We start from the raw sequence: 16790 nt of genomic DNA, 5'->3' as shown, positions 1-16790 counted from the left end.
GAATTTAGACAAAGGGTTTTTTGAGATTTCAATAGCAATTTTTGGCACTGATATGCTATAACAATCTGCATTACAGAGGGGCTTCAGACTGGGGAAGTTTAGGTACAGACAGGAACCCATATGGTAGGGACAGTCAGGCTTCATACAAGGTTTCACTCCTTTTAGTGGGAGTGGGTTGGAGACTTTGGGTCTCATAAGAGCCTATGTGCTGTATTTGTAAAAGAGAAGGTTTGTCCTTGTCTACCATCTGCATTGCCAAAAGAGCTGTCCAGTTATTAGACATTGGTGCAAAGAGAACTCTTATTTTCAGAAGCTTAAGGGAGGCATGCATTGCATGCTATCCTGTATAAAGGAAGTGAACTCGTATTCTGAATTCGTGTCTGCTGTTTCTTTTCCGGTCAATAGTTTTATTATTGTTGCGGCAAAAAATACAACACAGATCACCCACGTAGGATAGCTTGATGAAAGCCTAGTCAAACATGCATGGATGGAAAAATGTGCAACAAACAATTCAACAAGAATAATGGCCAAAAGGTGACCGCATGGGGGAAGCCGTCAGTCTACATATATTTCCTGGGTCCTTGGGCCTGGGTGTATACTCTGTAGAGAGAACAGAGGTAAAGGGTGGAGAAAAAAAGGGCAAACCAACAGACGGTCCTAGGAAGGAATGAAATGGAGGATAGAAGTAGAAGAGGAGGAAGAGTTTCACGGTGTGAGGTCAGGTTCAGAGACCAATTGCTACAGCAGTTGTAAGGCTTACCTGAAACCAGCAGGATTGGTACACCAGCTGGTCCCCCTGGGAATGACGCAGGCTCACCTGAGGTGCAGGGTCTAAGTATCCACCGGTCTTCCCCAGAGCTCCTAATGGTGGAGATGGATTTGGCTGCGTGTGAATACCAGGTCGCAGTCTCAGGATCACCCCACCAGGGAAAGGGCAAGCTGGAAACCAAGAGCGGATCAAACAGTTTAGGGATAAGATGAAAGCGAAGTCAGTCACAAGCCAAAAGTCGGTCACAAACGATATAGACGGCAGCAGTAAGGATGAGCGGGATATTGGCTGGAAGGCACAAAATCTGGCAAGGAGGAAGTGCATGGACATGGCTTTTATAGGAAGTTCATGGGAGGAGCAAGGAGTTCAAGGTTCAAGAGAAAACAAGGGACAAGGCAGGATTATCCAATTGATCAGACAGAGTGTAGTCCAGCATCCCAGGTAGCTCAGTGAGAAGAAACATTGCCTCTCACTGCAGAAGGCCCAGGTTTTATCCCAGGCTCTGACAAAGAGAGGGGGGACAGTATATATAGTGTGTCTATTTTGCAAGATGCTAGACATCCCCTCGTTTACCATCAAGGTGGTCAGGATGTTCTGCACCACTGAAAATGACACTGAGGGTGATTTCCAAGAATGAGCTATGGCCCGCTTCGTGGCAGTGAACAGCTAGGTGGCAAGTTTCTGTTAGTGTAAAAATAAGCCTGGGGCAGGGCAGTGTAACAGTGACAATTTTGCATCTTTGCAGACTGGGATATGAAATAGCATGTAAAGAAGGCCAAAAACCCAAGACCAGAACCTAGTTAAACGTAGACATGATCCCCAGGTGTGGAGCATATCCTTGCGTTGACTGCAGTCTCAGAAACACCTGTCATTGTAAGAAGGGTTTAAAGTTGCAAAGCGTGCCAGAACCCAATACCACCTCAGGAGGACCTTATAGGCTGCCTCCAGCGTGGTTGCATTGAAGGATTAATAAGCCACCACCATGCTTTACTGTTGGCACAAGATAGTCCTGGTCGTAAGCTTGGGACGGTGTTTGCCGCACGTAAACATTTCCGGCAGCTGGGAACAGAGGTCAATTCATCTGATCATATTACAGTCTTTCATTGATTGATGGTGCATGATTTATGGGTGTTGCACCACTCTCTCCTCTTCTGAATATTTATATCAATCACTAGAGGTTTTAGCAATTGCACCTCATCTGTGAATGGTTTGCTTATGGAGTTCCCTCCTCACAGTTTTTGTGTATACAGGCTTTGGAAGACTGAGATTGAGCTCTGCAGTCACTTTTGCAGCAGTTGTTTTCTTATTCCGGGTCACAATTCTGTGCAATATCCTTTTGTCTCTCTTCGGACAGTTGACCATGTCGACCGCGCTTATGCTTATCAGACGATGTTTTCCCAGAAACTGTATATGCCATTATAACCTTTTATGCTATACCTTACAGCACTGCAATTAAATTGCTAGCTTCTATCACAGAGGCACCAGCTAAGCGGGCACCAACAATTTGCCCTCTATTAAAAATTAGTAAGCTCTGACATGACTCTGTATTGCTAGCAGCACACTCAGTGAATGATGCAAGTAAGGCTTCTCACTTGTTAGCTAGGTGTCTCATCACACAGCGGAAGCAAAATAATGTTACATCATTTCCGCTTTCAATGTGAAACATGTTGTAATTTTCACACCTGCAAATCATGTAGTGTTTTCATATTTTTGTCCAACCTATGTGCCTTTGCCTTTAGTTCCACTTTAACCTAATCCTAAAATGGCACTTTAACTGTTAGCTTCCTTTGTATTACTCAAAGCTTATCTTAACCCCCTAATACAACCCTCATACCTAATAAATGACCTCACCCCAACACTTATCTTAAAATGTAACCCCCTCTAACCTTTACCCTAAGTGTATTTCCACTTTTGCAACCAAATTGGGATAACACCTAATTATACTCGTTACATGTCCCCATTTATACAGCATCACCTAAAAAAATATTTAAAAACTGCAGCTTACCTTTTTAGATGCTTTTTTCTGGAACTTCTATGAAGGAAAAATTCTACTTAGTTCTCTTTGTTATGAAGGGGCTGGGGAGCTGTGTTTGCCATAATAAACCCTGTCTGTACTGTGCAGGCAGATACCATCATATCAGTTGTACTAGATGTGAACAATGTCTGTCCTAACAAAGGTTTAGAAACAGGACTTCTCTGTTGTATGTTGATGAGAACTGGGCTAAGCCAGTCGCTAGCCTTTCAATTGGGACAAATTAAGCTGAACTATTTGAGAAATTCTTGCAGTTGGCTATGACACCTTCTCCTCAGGATCATCTAAAAGGTAAGAAGTATATATTTAAAAGTTTTATGTATTAGGAACACATAACAAACATAAAGTGGGGTTTTCTCAAAGCTGATTGCAAATGTGGAAATACACTTTAAAGCATAATCTAAGTCCAGTGCCTTAAACATTGGTAGCAACAGGTACCCGTCCCATGGTAAAAAGACACAGGGCTGAGATACCAGCACCTATTGACTGGTCATTTCTGTGCAGGTGGGTATTTCCATGCCCTCTATATCTATGCTCTTGCTGTCTAGTAGTTGTCAATGACAGGAATGCATGTGTGACATAGCCCTTACTCTTTAACATAGAAGACCCTTCTCCATTGACCATAAATTGAAACATCTCCCTGGCTGAGAATGAATAACACTGACAGCCTGTCGCACTTGTTATTCAAATCTTGGGTGATCAGTACTGGCCATATTAATACAAATTTTGTTCAAAATTGAGAGCCTACTTGCTTTTAAGAGGATGCTTAAAGTAAGTGCAAAGCTAAGTTTTTTTTTTCTAGTTTTGGATATAGTATGTACGTGATAAAATCCTGAATTTTTGTCCTAATTACCAATGTTATTGGAACAGAAAGTGATGAGTTGTCACCAGAATAGGTAGAAGAAATGTTCCAAGTGGGAAAATTAGTCCTCACCTTGGAGAGATTTCCTCCCACTTCCTGTCTCTAGAACAACAAGTAAAGGAAAAATCTCCATTGGGATAAAGTCATAAAAAAACTCAAAAGAGTTTTAACCCTTCTCTACTCTATCTAAAACCTAAAGTGGTTGTAAAGCCTTAAGTTTTTTTTACCTTAAAGCATTCTATGCATTAAGGTATAAAACCTTTTGTACCTGGGATCCCCCTAGCCTCCCCTTATACTTACCTGAGCCCCGTCATGATCCAGCATTGTACATGAGAGCAACAGCTCTCCTGGTTCTGTCCCTCCTCAAAGGGCAGATCAATAGCAGAAGGAGCCATTGTCTCTCGCTGTTGTCAATCAAACTATGTGACCAGGAAGCAGGAGACTGGGCTGTACCCCAATGTCTGTGTCTATGGACACAGGCAGCAGGGTTTGGGAGCGAGCCTGCACAAGTGCCCCCATAGGAAGCGTCTTCCTATGGGGGCACTGGATGAAGAGGAAGAGTCAAGAGAGCCAGTGTGGGACCCAAGAAGAGGAGGATTGGGTTTGCTCTGTGAAAATCTATTGCACAGAGCAGGTAAGTATAACATGTTTTTTATTTTAATAAAAAAAATTCAGCTTTGCAACCACTTTAAAAAATGTTCAAGTTTTAGATACACTTCAAGACCTTGGGTATATAAAAACGCTGTGTCTCAACACCTTACATGTGTTTATATCATTCCATCCATCATAAATACCTTCACTAATCTCAATGTTTTTTTCCTCTTCTTACCTTTAATCCATTAATCCGTCCTAGTGTCAAAACGTTGGAGTCATCGCTAGAGTTAAACAGACTAAAATACATCTTGTGGCAGCATGCTCAATCACTTCGTTGAGAGTATTCTGAAACCCCATAATTGATGCCGAAAAAAAGCGTATCTCAAACTTAACTCAGCCATGTTTTCGTGCCAGCTGCACAATGGCAACAATTAACTGTTTTTATTGTTCCCTGCACTCCGTATCGGGTTTTTATATCACTTGCTGTAAATAGATATTCGTTTCAACAAATTGCACGTTCTATAATGCTTCTCAAACTTTTCACTGTGGCAGTTTGGTGTTCTAGGTATTTTGGGAAAAATATTGAGCTGCCATTGCGTGAAAGATCTGATTTTTTTAAATTTGGGATAGTTAAATAAAGTGTACAATTTTGCCAAGTATTTCTAGCCTATTGCTAAAAGTTCTACTGAAAGTGTTAGCCAGCCTAAGAGCTACAGGTGGACATCTGCAAGTTAAACTAGATAGATATGTGTGTGCTTGGCCGATTTTAGATGGATTACACAATCATTGAATGTCATCCCTGGCCAACTGATTTTGGGAAGATAGACATGTTTGAAGACCTTGTCTAATTGCTGTTGGTTTTCTGGTGTGGATGTACCTGGCTATGTTTCTTCCCCCCACTCTATTACCATGAAACAAGCTAGCTTGGGTGATCTGGCTGTGAATGTTTATATGACCTACCACTTCATGGCTGAGTTGCTGTTGTTCTCAGTTGCTTCCACTTTGTTATAATACCAATTACAGTTGACTGTGGAATATTTAGTAGCAAGGAAATGTCATGAATGGACTTATTGCACAGGTGGCAACCTATCACGGTACCACGCTTGAATTCACTGAGCTCCTGAGAGCGACCCATTCTTTCACAAATGTTTGTAGAAGCAGTCTGCATGCCTAGGTACTTGATTTTATACAACTGTGGCCATGGAGGTGATTGGAACACCTGAATCCTGTGATTTGGAGGGGTGTCCCAGTACTTTTGGCAATATGGTGTATCTCCTATTCTGTGCTGTTTCTGGTTTCCATCTAGTGGTTGCTACAACCTACCTACTGTACAGCCATCTCCAGTAATGTGTGCATTGGGAATATTTATCTGTACTCTATGTTAAAAAGGGTTGGGGAAAGCTGACCTATGCTCTTTCTGTACGTTTGCACAGTTCACATAATAAAAATCTTAATTTTGATTGCAGCATGGACAGAACATCACCCTCCTGGACCCGTGCTTCAACTCAGGGTATATGCGGAATGTCAGCACAGCGGACCTCTACAGCAGCCCCTGTGTATCTGGCCTGAGGATCCTCACAGCTCCGCAAACCATTCAAATCCAGGGGACAGGCAACTACCAGCTATGCAAGAACAAAGTCCAGACTATTTTCAACGTGTCCCACTGTAGCTATTCTCGGTGTTCGTTTAATGGGATTTTCCAGCCAGGGCTGCAAGGAGAGTTTGGGGTGAGAACATATTTGTGTCATCATTTTGGTTTTCTAGAGCCTGCTAAAACATGATTTCATGTTGATTGACCTGACGCTGATGTAAACGATATGTGTCTTGTGTTTGCATTCATTCCAAGGACATTAAAATCATCAGAGTATTAGTAAAAACTTGAGGTATATCCTAGCCTTACACAATCAGATCTTCTGCCCGACTGATGCTTTTAAATCTTTTAAGATATCAGCAGCCATCACAGTCAGTTTTTTTGCAGTTGAGCATTTCGCTCTGTTTGGGCAAGGTGGAGAGACAAGTCAGTGACATCACTCTCTCCACCTTGTCCAATCAGGGAGTGTTTTCTATTCATTCACAAAATGAAAAGAAAATGCGCGGTAACCAGAAGCAAGTGGAGATCTATGATATCTACTTCAGTGATTTACAGCTTCCAGGGGCATTGGCCAGGTATGATATATATATAGGTACAGTACATTGGTCCAGGCTGTCCACGCTGGACCAATGTAACTGTATAAAATATCCATACCTGGAATTCTTCTTTATATTTAAAGAGAGATCCCTCAATGGAAACTTTGAACAGACAACCACTGGCACCCAAGGCAACACCCCTCTGCTACACAGAACATTTTCTCATTTTACTGGTTCTAACCTTTCTTTGAGTATTGTAGCAATGAGCCTGATTTATCAAGCTGCAAAAGCACTTAAAGCTGAAGTTTAGCTAAAACACATTTTTGTTTCACAACAGCCTTAATTATATTACTTACCTGTAATGATGTATGCCCCTCAATGTGCAGGCTTCTGGATTCTGTAGAACTCTTCACTGCAGTACTGCCCCATCCTCTTCCTGCTGCTGAATTTCCAGAACTGTGGGGGTTAACAGCTTTGAGTCTGTGGACTCAGCTACATCAAAGATTATCTATTGGGACACATACCCTCTTGCACTCTCCTCCATTGAAAAAAGTTATTTTACTGATTACAATATCTGTAACATAATCTGTGAATGAGAGAGTCTGATCAGTCAAATGATTTCTCTCCCCCTATCATAGATCATGTTATAGACAGGGTAAGTAGTGAAAGTAGTTTTCACAGAGTTGCAGAAGTGTTCCCATCAGATTATCTTTAGTGCAGCTGAGCCCGCGGACCCCAAAAGAGTTAACTCCCACAACCTCGGAAGCAGCAGGAAGAGGACAGGGCATCCTCACAGTGAAATTTTCCACAGAACCCAGCAGCCTGCACATCATGGAACATACTTCATTACTGGTAAGTGATGTAACTAAAACTATAGAGAAAAAAAAATGTTTTTTAATCAAACTTCAGATTTAGGATTCCATGGGCTGCCTTATGCGTGACAAACGCACCAAGATAGCTCATGTTCCTTTTTGGGCATTAAGCTTTGCACCTGCTTGCACCATTTGGGATGCCATTAACAAGAAATGGCACCACATGTGCAACACACAGTTTCACAAAACACTTACGAAATGCTTAGGTTTGAATGCAACCTTAAGGTGTGCTAAAGTGGCCTTTTAAGCAATGTGACACATCGAGAAATGCAGCCAACAAAAGCCTGGCAGAAGATCTAACTTTACTCTATTCAGAAATGTAAATGTATTGGCTGTAGTTCCTGTTTAATTGTTTCAAGGAAAACTCAAAACCCAACTTAACCTCCCTGACGGTATTCCCGAGTGTAGCTCGGGGTAAAGTTTCAGTACCACAAGCGGTAACTCCGAGCTACACTCGGGCTTACCATGCGGTGCTGCTCCGGTATCCCTCGATCACTTACCTTGTCCTGCGCTCCTGCAATGTCCCCCCTGCAGCGTCCCCGGCCATCTCCTCTGACCGATGCCGGCATCCGTCTTCCGTGTTCCGTTCCCTGTGAGCGTTGGGACATACAGGGGACGGAATGGCGGGAAATTAAAAAATGTTAAAAAGTGACATTCACTAAATACACTAAAATCACATAGTATAACATTCCTGTATCAAACCATTTCACATAGATTTTGTCCCGAGTGCTTTGTCCTGTGCCCTGCCTGCATTTGTACTGTTCTTTCTGCCTTGAAACTGAGAAATGTCCATGGTGTCCAAAAAGCGTCCTTTTAGGTCAAAAGTGGTTTTAGACTGGCTAGAGAACAGTGATCGTAAATCAGAACCACTTGCAGAATTGAGTGATAATGATTTGTGGGGAAATTCGTCATCAGACACTGAAAACGATTCTGCGACTTTGCTCAGTGATGTGCGAACTTTGCGCTCTATTTCAAATTTCAGTTTTTTTGGTTTGATTATATTAATGAATTAAATTTATTATTATTATATTATTATTTTTTATGATTATTTATTAAATTATAAATTATAATGATTATATGATTATATTATATATTATATGATTTCGTGTTTCAAGTTTTATCATACCCGGGATGTTTACTAGAAGATTTCAGTGAGTTATTCCTAAAAATTACAGGCCTACAATAAAAAAAATACATATTTCCATGCAAAAAAATGTACCACTTTGAGCACAGAAATACTGACATAATCAGACCGCTAGGGGGGTTAATAAAGCTAATGTAGCTAATAAAGGCCTATTCACACTTGTCCATTTTCATGCAGCAAAACTCATGCATTTAAGTTGCACTGCAGCATACACTGAACAGTATGAATCCAACCTAAAGTCCTATCAAGCCTTTTTCCATCCCCCTCCATGCACTTCCCACCACAGTATTACTTCAGATTGTAAAAATGTAATTCCTTGAGTGTAACTGTGGTAATGTGACAACGGCGATCCTTAGTCTGTAGCAGAGAGGGGTATCAGTGGTGCTCATGCATCAGAAGCTCTAACGAGCCGGGCCCTCTGTTTCTTCTTGTACCAAATTGTATTGTAATTGTAATGTCTGCCTTCATTTTGTAAAGCACTGCGCAAACTGTTGGCGCTATATAAATCCTGTATAATAATAATGTGTGAGCACCAATCTATACAGGCTAGCCGGGATGCCCACAGTAAGTCCAGGCAGCATAATGACTCAGGGGGTTGATTTAATAATGGCGAATAGACTGTGCACTCTGCAACTACAGTTGCTCCAGAACTTAGTAAATGAGGTGAAGTTTCACTTTGCAAAGAATACCCAATCACATGCAAGGAAAATTAAAAGACAGAATTTTTGCTTGCACATGATTGGATGATGGAAGTCAGCAGAGCTTTTGCTCGTTTATTAAGCTCTGGAGCAACTGCTCTCTGTAAAGTGCACAGTCCATTTGCCTTTAGTAAATCATCCCCAGTGTGCCTGAGCTCATAGAAAGTGGTCGTGTGACACTGGGCATCATTCAACCAGGAAAGGTGGCAGCGTCCATTGTAAAAGGACAATCGAGAGATCATGTCTGCAGCATGGAGAAGGTAAGTAGCACATTTACATTACAAAATAGACTCAAAGGAAGCCAAAAAAATTGTACGTTTTAAAAAAAAATATGCAGCCTGGAGTTGGACTTTGTTAAAGCTGAAGTGTAGCTAAAAACATTTTTTTCTCAACAACTTTAATTACATTACTTGCTTGTAAAAGAGGATGTACCACAATGTGCAGGCTGCTGGATTCTCTAAAAAAGTTTAACGGTAGGGCTACCCCGTCCTCTTCCTGTTGCTGAACTTTCAGCACTGTGGGAGTTAACAGCTCAGAATCTCCAGGCTCAGCTGCACTAAAGATGATCTGACAAGGACACTCCCCCTCCTGCCCTTTCCTCCATTGAGAATCCTTTCACTGGTTACATGTGTAATGTGACCTGTGAATGGAGGAGAGAATCCTGTGACCTCAGAGTCTTACCCATTCACAGATCTTTCACACTCAGTGGAGGAGTGGACATGTCTCTTGTCTGGCATGTCTGACATGTCTGGCATGACATGTCTGGCATGTCTCTTGTCAGATCACCTTTTCTGCAACTGAACCTGGAGACCTGAAGCTGTTAACCCACCACAGCACCAGAAGTTCAGCAGAAGGAAGAGGCCAGGGCAGCCCTGCACAGTGAAGATTTCTACAGAATCCAGCACCTTGCACATTATAGGATATACTTCATTAGAGGTACGTAATGTAATTATTGTTGTAGATTAAAAGATTTTTTTTAACTAAACTTCAGCTTTAACGTTTTACCTATCTGATGATCACTAATAGCGCCGTGATTGGTCAATTCACTAGATAAATTGTTGGCAGAATCACAGGCAACTCAAGACCTATTCCTCTATAATTATATGATTTAATCCATTGAAAGATCGATGTTACCCTCTTATGGAATTTACTCTTGATTTTCCCACCAGCCATGGTCCTGTGCGTGAAGGACTTGATGTTGCACAGGACGTGGAGTATGCCGTCCATCTCCACCATGACAGGGAAGGAAACATATTACCCGCGAAGTGTTTTCGTAATGCTTTGTGTACTGTTTCCCCGCAGGCCTTCTCTGCATTTTATTTTGTTATGGACTTTTTAAAACTCACCAAGGAAAAAGTTTCTCTGGACAGTGTGAAGGACACAGTGGAGAGACATTGTTCTAAACCATGGGCTGAGGTAAGGCATTGTGTTTCTATAGGCTGCTAAATGGCGCTTATTCAAGATTTACTGATAGCGCATGTTATCACATAAGGGCTCGTTCACACGGACATTCCCAGTGGGTCCGCCTGCATGTTTTTCAGGCAGACCTGATTGGAACCTCCATTCTCCTCTATGGAGCGGCGGGTGTAAACGGATATGTTGCCCATTTGCACCCGCCAACATCCGATCTGATATGCCAAAAAGGGACGGATGGGGATCCAATTCCCCTTCCATCCATCGGATTGGTTTGGATGGAAATGAACAGGAGCTCCTTTTCCACCCAACTGCTCATTGAGGACAGCTAGCTGCTCTGTGTCCGCTCTGAGAGCAGTGGAGTGGATACAGACCTGTCATCCGCTTGTTCAGCAGGGATCAGCGGAGAGATCCCCACTGAGCAAGCGGATCCGCTAAACGGGTCCGCTCTGTGTGAAAGAACCCTAAGCCTCCCCCTCATTTTATTGTTCTTTGCTGTTTCTTTTTCCTATTTCTTTTCAAATTTCAAAATGTTATCTTCAATGGGTGCACCTGTCTTGGTAACAACTGTCAAAAGCACGGGTGTCAAACTGGCGGCCCTCCAGCTGTTGACAAACTACAAGTCCCATGATGCATTGCAGGATTGACAGTTACAAGCATGACTCCCAAAGGCAGAGGCATGATGGGACTTGTAGTTTCACAACAGCTGGAGGGCCGCCAGTTTGAGACCTCTGGTCTAAAGCCTAGTACACACGGACCGAATAATGGACCCACAGTGGAAACTTAAAAGTTGCTGTGGTTCATTATTTCATAATTTGACTTTTTTCCCTGCTTTCACTGTTTGCCTTTGATGAAATAACAAAAATATGGAAGATAAAAAATGTAAAAATGTAAAAAGACATGGATTTTGTTATTGCTGCCAAAAAAAGTGAAAATATGTGCCCACTTAATATGCACTATATGCTCTGTTGATGTCTGCTCTGTCCTTGTACTGCAGGTAAAGAGAGAGTCTGGCAGGATAAAGGAGAAGTATCTCAGTGAATATTGTTTCTCTGGAGTCTACATTCTTAGCCTTCTGGATCTGTATGGCTTTAACTCTAGCAGCTGGGAGGACATCACATTCTTGGGCAAGGTAATGTATGCCCTATATATACTGACTAAAAGGATTTTTACCTAAAACGTAAAGTGGTTGTAAACCTCAGGCATGAACATTGAACAAGCATATCTCTCTATATTGTAGTGTGCACTGTAATTTCTATCTGCTGCTTCATTCCTCTACTAACAGCACAAATCATTTCTGACAAGCTTTCCTGACACCAAGAGAGTAATGGTGACAGGGGAGGGACCTCCAGCAGATTGACAGGCTCAGCTCTGTTCCTGTGAGCTGTGTGGAGGGGGAGCGTGTCTCTTCCCTCCAATCAGCTCACAGAGCTCTCCTCATTGAGTGTGTAATTTTAGCTCTCCGTCCCCTTTTTTTCTGACCTCTCAGACAAGCTTTAAAATTCAGCACCTTGAAAGAATGTAGAGAGGAAAAGACTGCAGATAGACAGGTACAACTTATGTAGGAGGATTCGTTTCATCTCTGTGCATCACCTGATGCCAGTCACTTCACTGGGTATATGGAAGGGTTTACAACCACTTTAGATATTAACTTGCCATCAATCATCCCTAATGCTACATTATTCTGATTTAAATATATAGCAATAAAGTCACATGAACTACTTTTCTCCAAGACAACCGCCATAAGACATACCTTAGATGTTGGTAAGAGGCAAAAGGACCGGTCACTGCTGCTCTCTCTCCTTGTGCAGGGTGACTTTTCCCCCTCCTGTAGTTTTCTGCAGGCAGCCGGTAATGGGTGGAGCCTGTTGAGTCCCTCCCACATCTCTGCTCTCTGCACACGCTATGTACAGTACAGCAGTGACGTCACTGCTAATTTTACAAGGTAATTTCTGGTTTAGCAATGGCATTTGGTGCACACAAAGTGAATTTATATCTTTTGTGGCTATTGACAAATATATTTGATTTAAAGTGATTTTAAAGACTTAAATTAATTAAAAAAATAAACATGTTATACTTGCCTGCTGTGTGCAGTGGTTTTGCACAGAGCAGCCTGGATCCTCCTCTTCTCGGGTCCTCTGCAGGCTCACCTGGCTCCTCCCTCCTGTCAGGTGCCCTGACGGCTAGCAGCTTGCTAGGGGGCACCTGAGCATTCGCACACCCTCAGCCCTGCCCCCTCTCTCTTTTCATTGGCTCACTGGCTGTGATTGACAGCAGTGGGAGCCAATGAGGAGAGGGAGTCCCAGGATAGTTGAGACTCCAGTGCACATCGCGGGATTGAGAGGGGGCATAGGTGAGTATTGGGGGGGGGGGGGCTGGGAAGGATGCTGAACAGAGAAGGTTTTTTTACCTTCATGCATAGAATGCATGAAGGTAAAAAATCTTGAGCCTTTACAACCACTTTATATCAGTGTGCCTGGACTTGAGCTTTAATGTGAAAATAAGAAAATGACGTATATAATGCCATTCATCAATAGCTCTGACATAGCAGTTTTTGTTTTTCTGAACCCCTCCCATGTAACCGTTTGGACTACAGTCCTAAAAATGTATCCAACTTTTTTTTTTCTTCTAAATGGTGCATCCAAAATTAAAGAACAGGCAAGGGTGATCAGTAATTTACTGTACATATTTACTGAACTTTGTGCTTTTTTTGGCTTGGTTCACACTAGCCTATGCTCTAAAAAGCAATCCACAGTAGATTGCTTTTCAGAGTGCAGCTAAGAAATGTTCAGGATGTGATGCTGTTGCATCCTGAATGCCTGTTTTTTTTTCATTTTTTTTGCTATTTATAATTGGGCTAATGTGCTGCCCACCTGAATTGTAAAATACAGCCAGAGGAGGATATTCAAATGTTGTGGCAAATTTATTGCAGCATATCAGGTTGAAAGGCAGGACTGCCTGCCAAACTTAATCATTCAAGTCAATGGGATCGTGCCACAACCATGAGCCAAATGCTTGCCTAATTGACTTCAGTGGGTGAAATTGAACGGAACTGGCAGGAAATTCAAACATTTTAAAAGTGACATTCACTAAATACACTAAAATCACATAGTATAACATTCCTGTATCAAAGCATTTCACATACATATTGTCCCTAGTGCTTTGTCCGGCGCCCTGCCTGCATTTTTACTGTTCTTTCTGCCTGGAAACTGAGAAACGTCCATGGCGTCCAAAAAGCGTCCCTTTAGGTCAAAAGCGGTTTTAGACCAGCTAGAGAACAGTGATAGTAAATCAGAACCACTTGCAGAATTGAGTGATAATGATTTGTGGGGGAAATTCGTCATCAGACACTGAAAACGATTTTGCGACTTTGCTCAGTGATGTGCAAACTTGGCGCTATATTTCAAATTTCAGTGTTTTTGGTTTGATTACATTATTGAATTAAATTTATTATATTATTATTTTTTATGATTATTTATTATATTATAATTTATGATTTCGTGTTTCAAACTTTATCATACCCGGGATGTTTACTAGACTGTTGTTCGGGCAGATTTCAGTGAGTTATTGCTAAGAATTACAGGCCTACAATAAAAAAATGACATATTTCCATGCAAAAAAATGTACCGCTTTGAGCACAGAAATAATGACATAATCAGACCGGTAGGGAGGTTAAAGTCCGACCTGTGTGACAACCACGGCTGCCCCCATAGACACGGTGGGGGAGTTAGCGTAGTCACCCAGGGATAGGAAGTGTGTTCTTCTCCGGTGAAAATTAAGGACTGTTTAAAATTTAAACATGAAACTAATGCTGAATGCTTATCATTCTTCTATTGTATTTATATGGTGTATCATCTCCACAGATCCACGGTAGCGATGCCGGATGGACTCTGGGCTACATGCTGAACCTGACCAATATGATCCCAGCTGAGCTCCCCCCTTCCCCTCCGCTGTCACATGGTGGATATGTCGGACTCATGGTCTTCTTCTCTGTTTTCTTATTATTCATCCTTTTGACTTGCTGGCTGACATTCCGAAAACCAAAATGTCTACAGAAGGGCATAATCTAGAGGCGTTGTTGTATCCAACCACCAGAGATGGACGAGGAGCTTCCCTGCAAAACTTTGCTCGCCGTGGATTAATGTGGTGACTTTGCAGGCAGCATCGACCAATCAGAAGAGGACATTGAACAGGGAAACCAAGCGCTGCTGAAATGGCGGGACTTAAAAGCTGGGCATGGACCTGAGTGCTGCCGTTCCTCAACGGGTCATTTTTTTTATCAACTTCATATTTATGAAGAGAGTAATTAACATTTATCCTTTTGAAGAGAGGGATAGGATGGAAGACTGTGAGTAGGAGACTATGACCAATGAACACAGCTGCGGGGCTCGTGTTCGCAATGACAAAAAATAAAAAAATAAACTGATCTCAGGTTACATCATATAATTAGCTCTATTATTGTATTTTTATAAGTCTGTTTCATTTATAATAGGTTACATCCCTTTGTCCTTGTCAAGAAAGCCATAGCATTGCTATTGTCTACCCAAACACAATATGTTTATATAAAAAAGGAGAAAACAATTCCACTGTCACTGTGGGTTTGCGTGTGCTTGACCAGACACTGTGTTAACGTTCCTGCAGGTACTTCCATGTATGACATCATGGTGGTTCTGAATACAAAGTCCCTGCAAGGGAGTATGTGGCAGTGGCTATGTACATTATTTAATTTAGTGCATTCTGGTCAATATTAAATCTTAAAATGCATAAAGGAAGCAGAGGATATCTCCACAGGCTCCATCATTCATCTAGGCCAACCATTCTCAACCAGGCTTCCATGGATCGCCGGGGTTCCTCCAAAGGTTGCTAGGGGTTCCTTGAGCTGTGGCTGATTGTCATCCCATTTGATGGTGCCCGAATAGCTCTGCTGTCAGTGCCACCTGGCAGAGCCAGCAGCGGGACACCCATGATCGTTTTAGCTGTTTGTACGGCTGCCATTCTGACTTTACCTTCTGTAGGGGACCTTCTTCCCACTGGCCACCATAGCTCCCTTAATGAATCAGCTTTAGTAGGGGTTCCTCAAAACCTGAAAATTATAAGGTGTTATGTGGGGGGGTCATGTGGCAATGGCTATGTACATTATTTAATTTAATAGCACATTCCAGTCAATATTAAACCTTGAAATGCATAATGGAAGCAGAGGATATCTCCACAGTCTTCATCTAGGCCAGCCATTCTCAACCAAGCTTCTATGGTTTGCTAGGGTACTTCCAAAGATTGCTAGGGGTTCCTTGAGCTGTGACTGATTGACCTCCCATCTGATGGTGCTTGTATAGTTCCAGAGCCATCAATGATCTTTTTAGCTGCCTGTAAAGCTGACATTCTAACCTTAACTTCTGTAAGCTACATTCTTCCCAGTGGCCACCAAAGGTCCTACAATGGATCGGTTTTAAAAGGGGTTCCTCAAGACCTAAACATTATTTCAAGGGTTCCTCTGTGGTAAAAAAAAGGTGGATAAGCCTGATGTAGGCTTTGTTGTAGCTCAGTAGGCCACCCCAGGCCTTTTCCTTGGTAATCCAAGTACCTGCTTTTGATACAGGGCAGGTGTTCCCAAACACCCACTGCAGGCTCCCTGCTATCTCTCACTTACACTATTAGGCTTAATTCACACATGCAGTAGAATTTATACAAGATGGATCTTTTCAGGAGGCTTAGGGGCAATATGTTGTACCCTGAACATCTGTTGTAACCACTGAAAGCCTGCCCTGAGGCAACTGCATGCATTACATGGTTGCTGTATGGTCCCATTCACTTGGATAGGTCTTGTTTGGTGGTGGGTCCAGCACATTGTATAAATTTTACCATTCTGCGAGCAAGGCAGTGTGTGCTAACATGGCTGTCGGCCATTTCTAAATTGCTCCTCAATGGTCAGATGATCTGTTTTTATACCTCTTGGATGTAAGTGTGAATGAAGTCCTAAAGTGCATGTCAAGCTAAAATTTTGTTTTCCAGCTTTGCAAAAGGATCAAAACTCCTGTTGGGGCTTTACTGCTTTCTAGGGCTTTTGATAACTGCTCCTCACTTCCTGTCCTGCTGACAATAGTTTTGCCAGACAGGAAGTAAGGGAAAATCTGCAATAGGGACACAGGCGGAATTTAAAAGCTCTATTAAGGGATATGACTCCCTGTATATGGAATACAGACCTATCATAAAAAAAAGCCCTGGATAGCAGTAAAATCCCAATGGGTGTCCTAACTCTCCCCACTTTACCCAAAGTTAAGT

The 16790-nt window shown here is 42.2% G+C and overlaps 1 protein-coding gene across 1 annotated transcript in view; it reads left to right on the top strand.

Moving 5' to 3' along the window:
• Positions 1-15103, top strand: part of ENTPD1 (ectonucleoside triphosphate diphosphohydrolase 1) — a 144946-nt gene extending 129843 nt beyond the window's left edge. The window contains exons 7-10 of the mRNA XM_089683371.1: positions 5724-5984; positions 10401-10514; positions 11509-11643; positions 14375-15103. Of these exons, the coding sequence (XP_089539497.1) occupies positions 5724-5984; positions 10401-10514; positions 11509-11643; positions 14375-14581 (717 nt within the window). The 3' untranslated portion in view covers positions 14582-15103. The remainder of the gene's footprint in view (positions 1-5723; positions 5985-10400; positions 10515-11508; positions 11644-14374) is intronic.
• The last annotated feature ends 1687 nt before the right edge of the window (positions 15104-16790 follow it).

This window comes from Staurois parvus, unplaced genomic scaffold, assembly GCF_062004578.1.
Source record: "Staurois parvus isolate SC_StPar_1 unplaced genomic scaffold, SC_StPar_1.0 ptg000307l, whole genome shotgun sequence".
Taxonomy (NCBI): domain Eukaryota; kingdom Metazoa; phylum Chordata; class Amphibia; order Anura; family Ranidae; genus Staurois; species Staurois parvus.
Note: the sequence above shows the minus strand (reverse complement) of the source record. Positions and strands in the feature narration are given on the sequence as shown.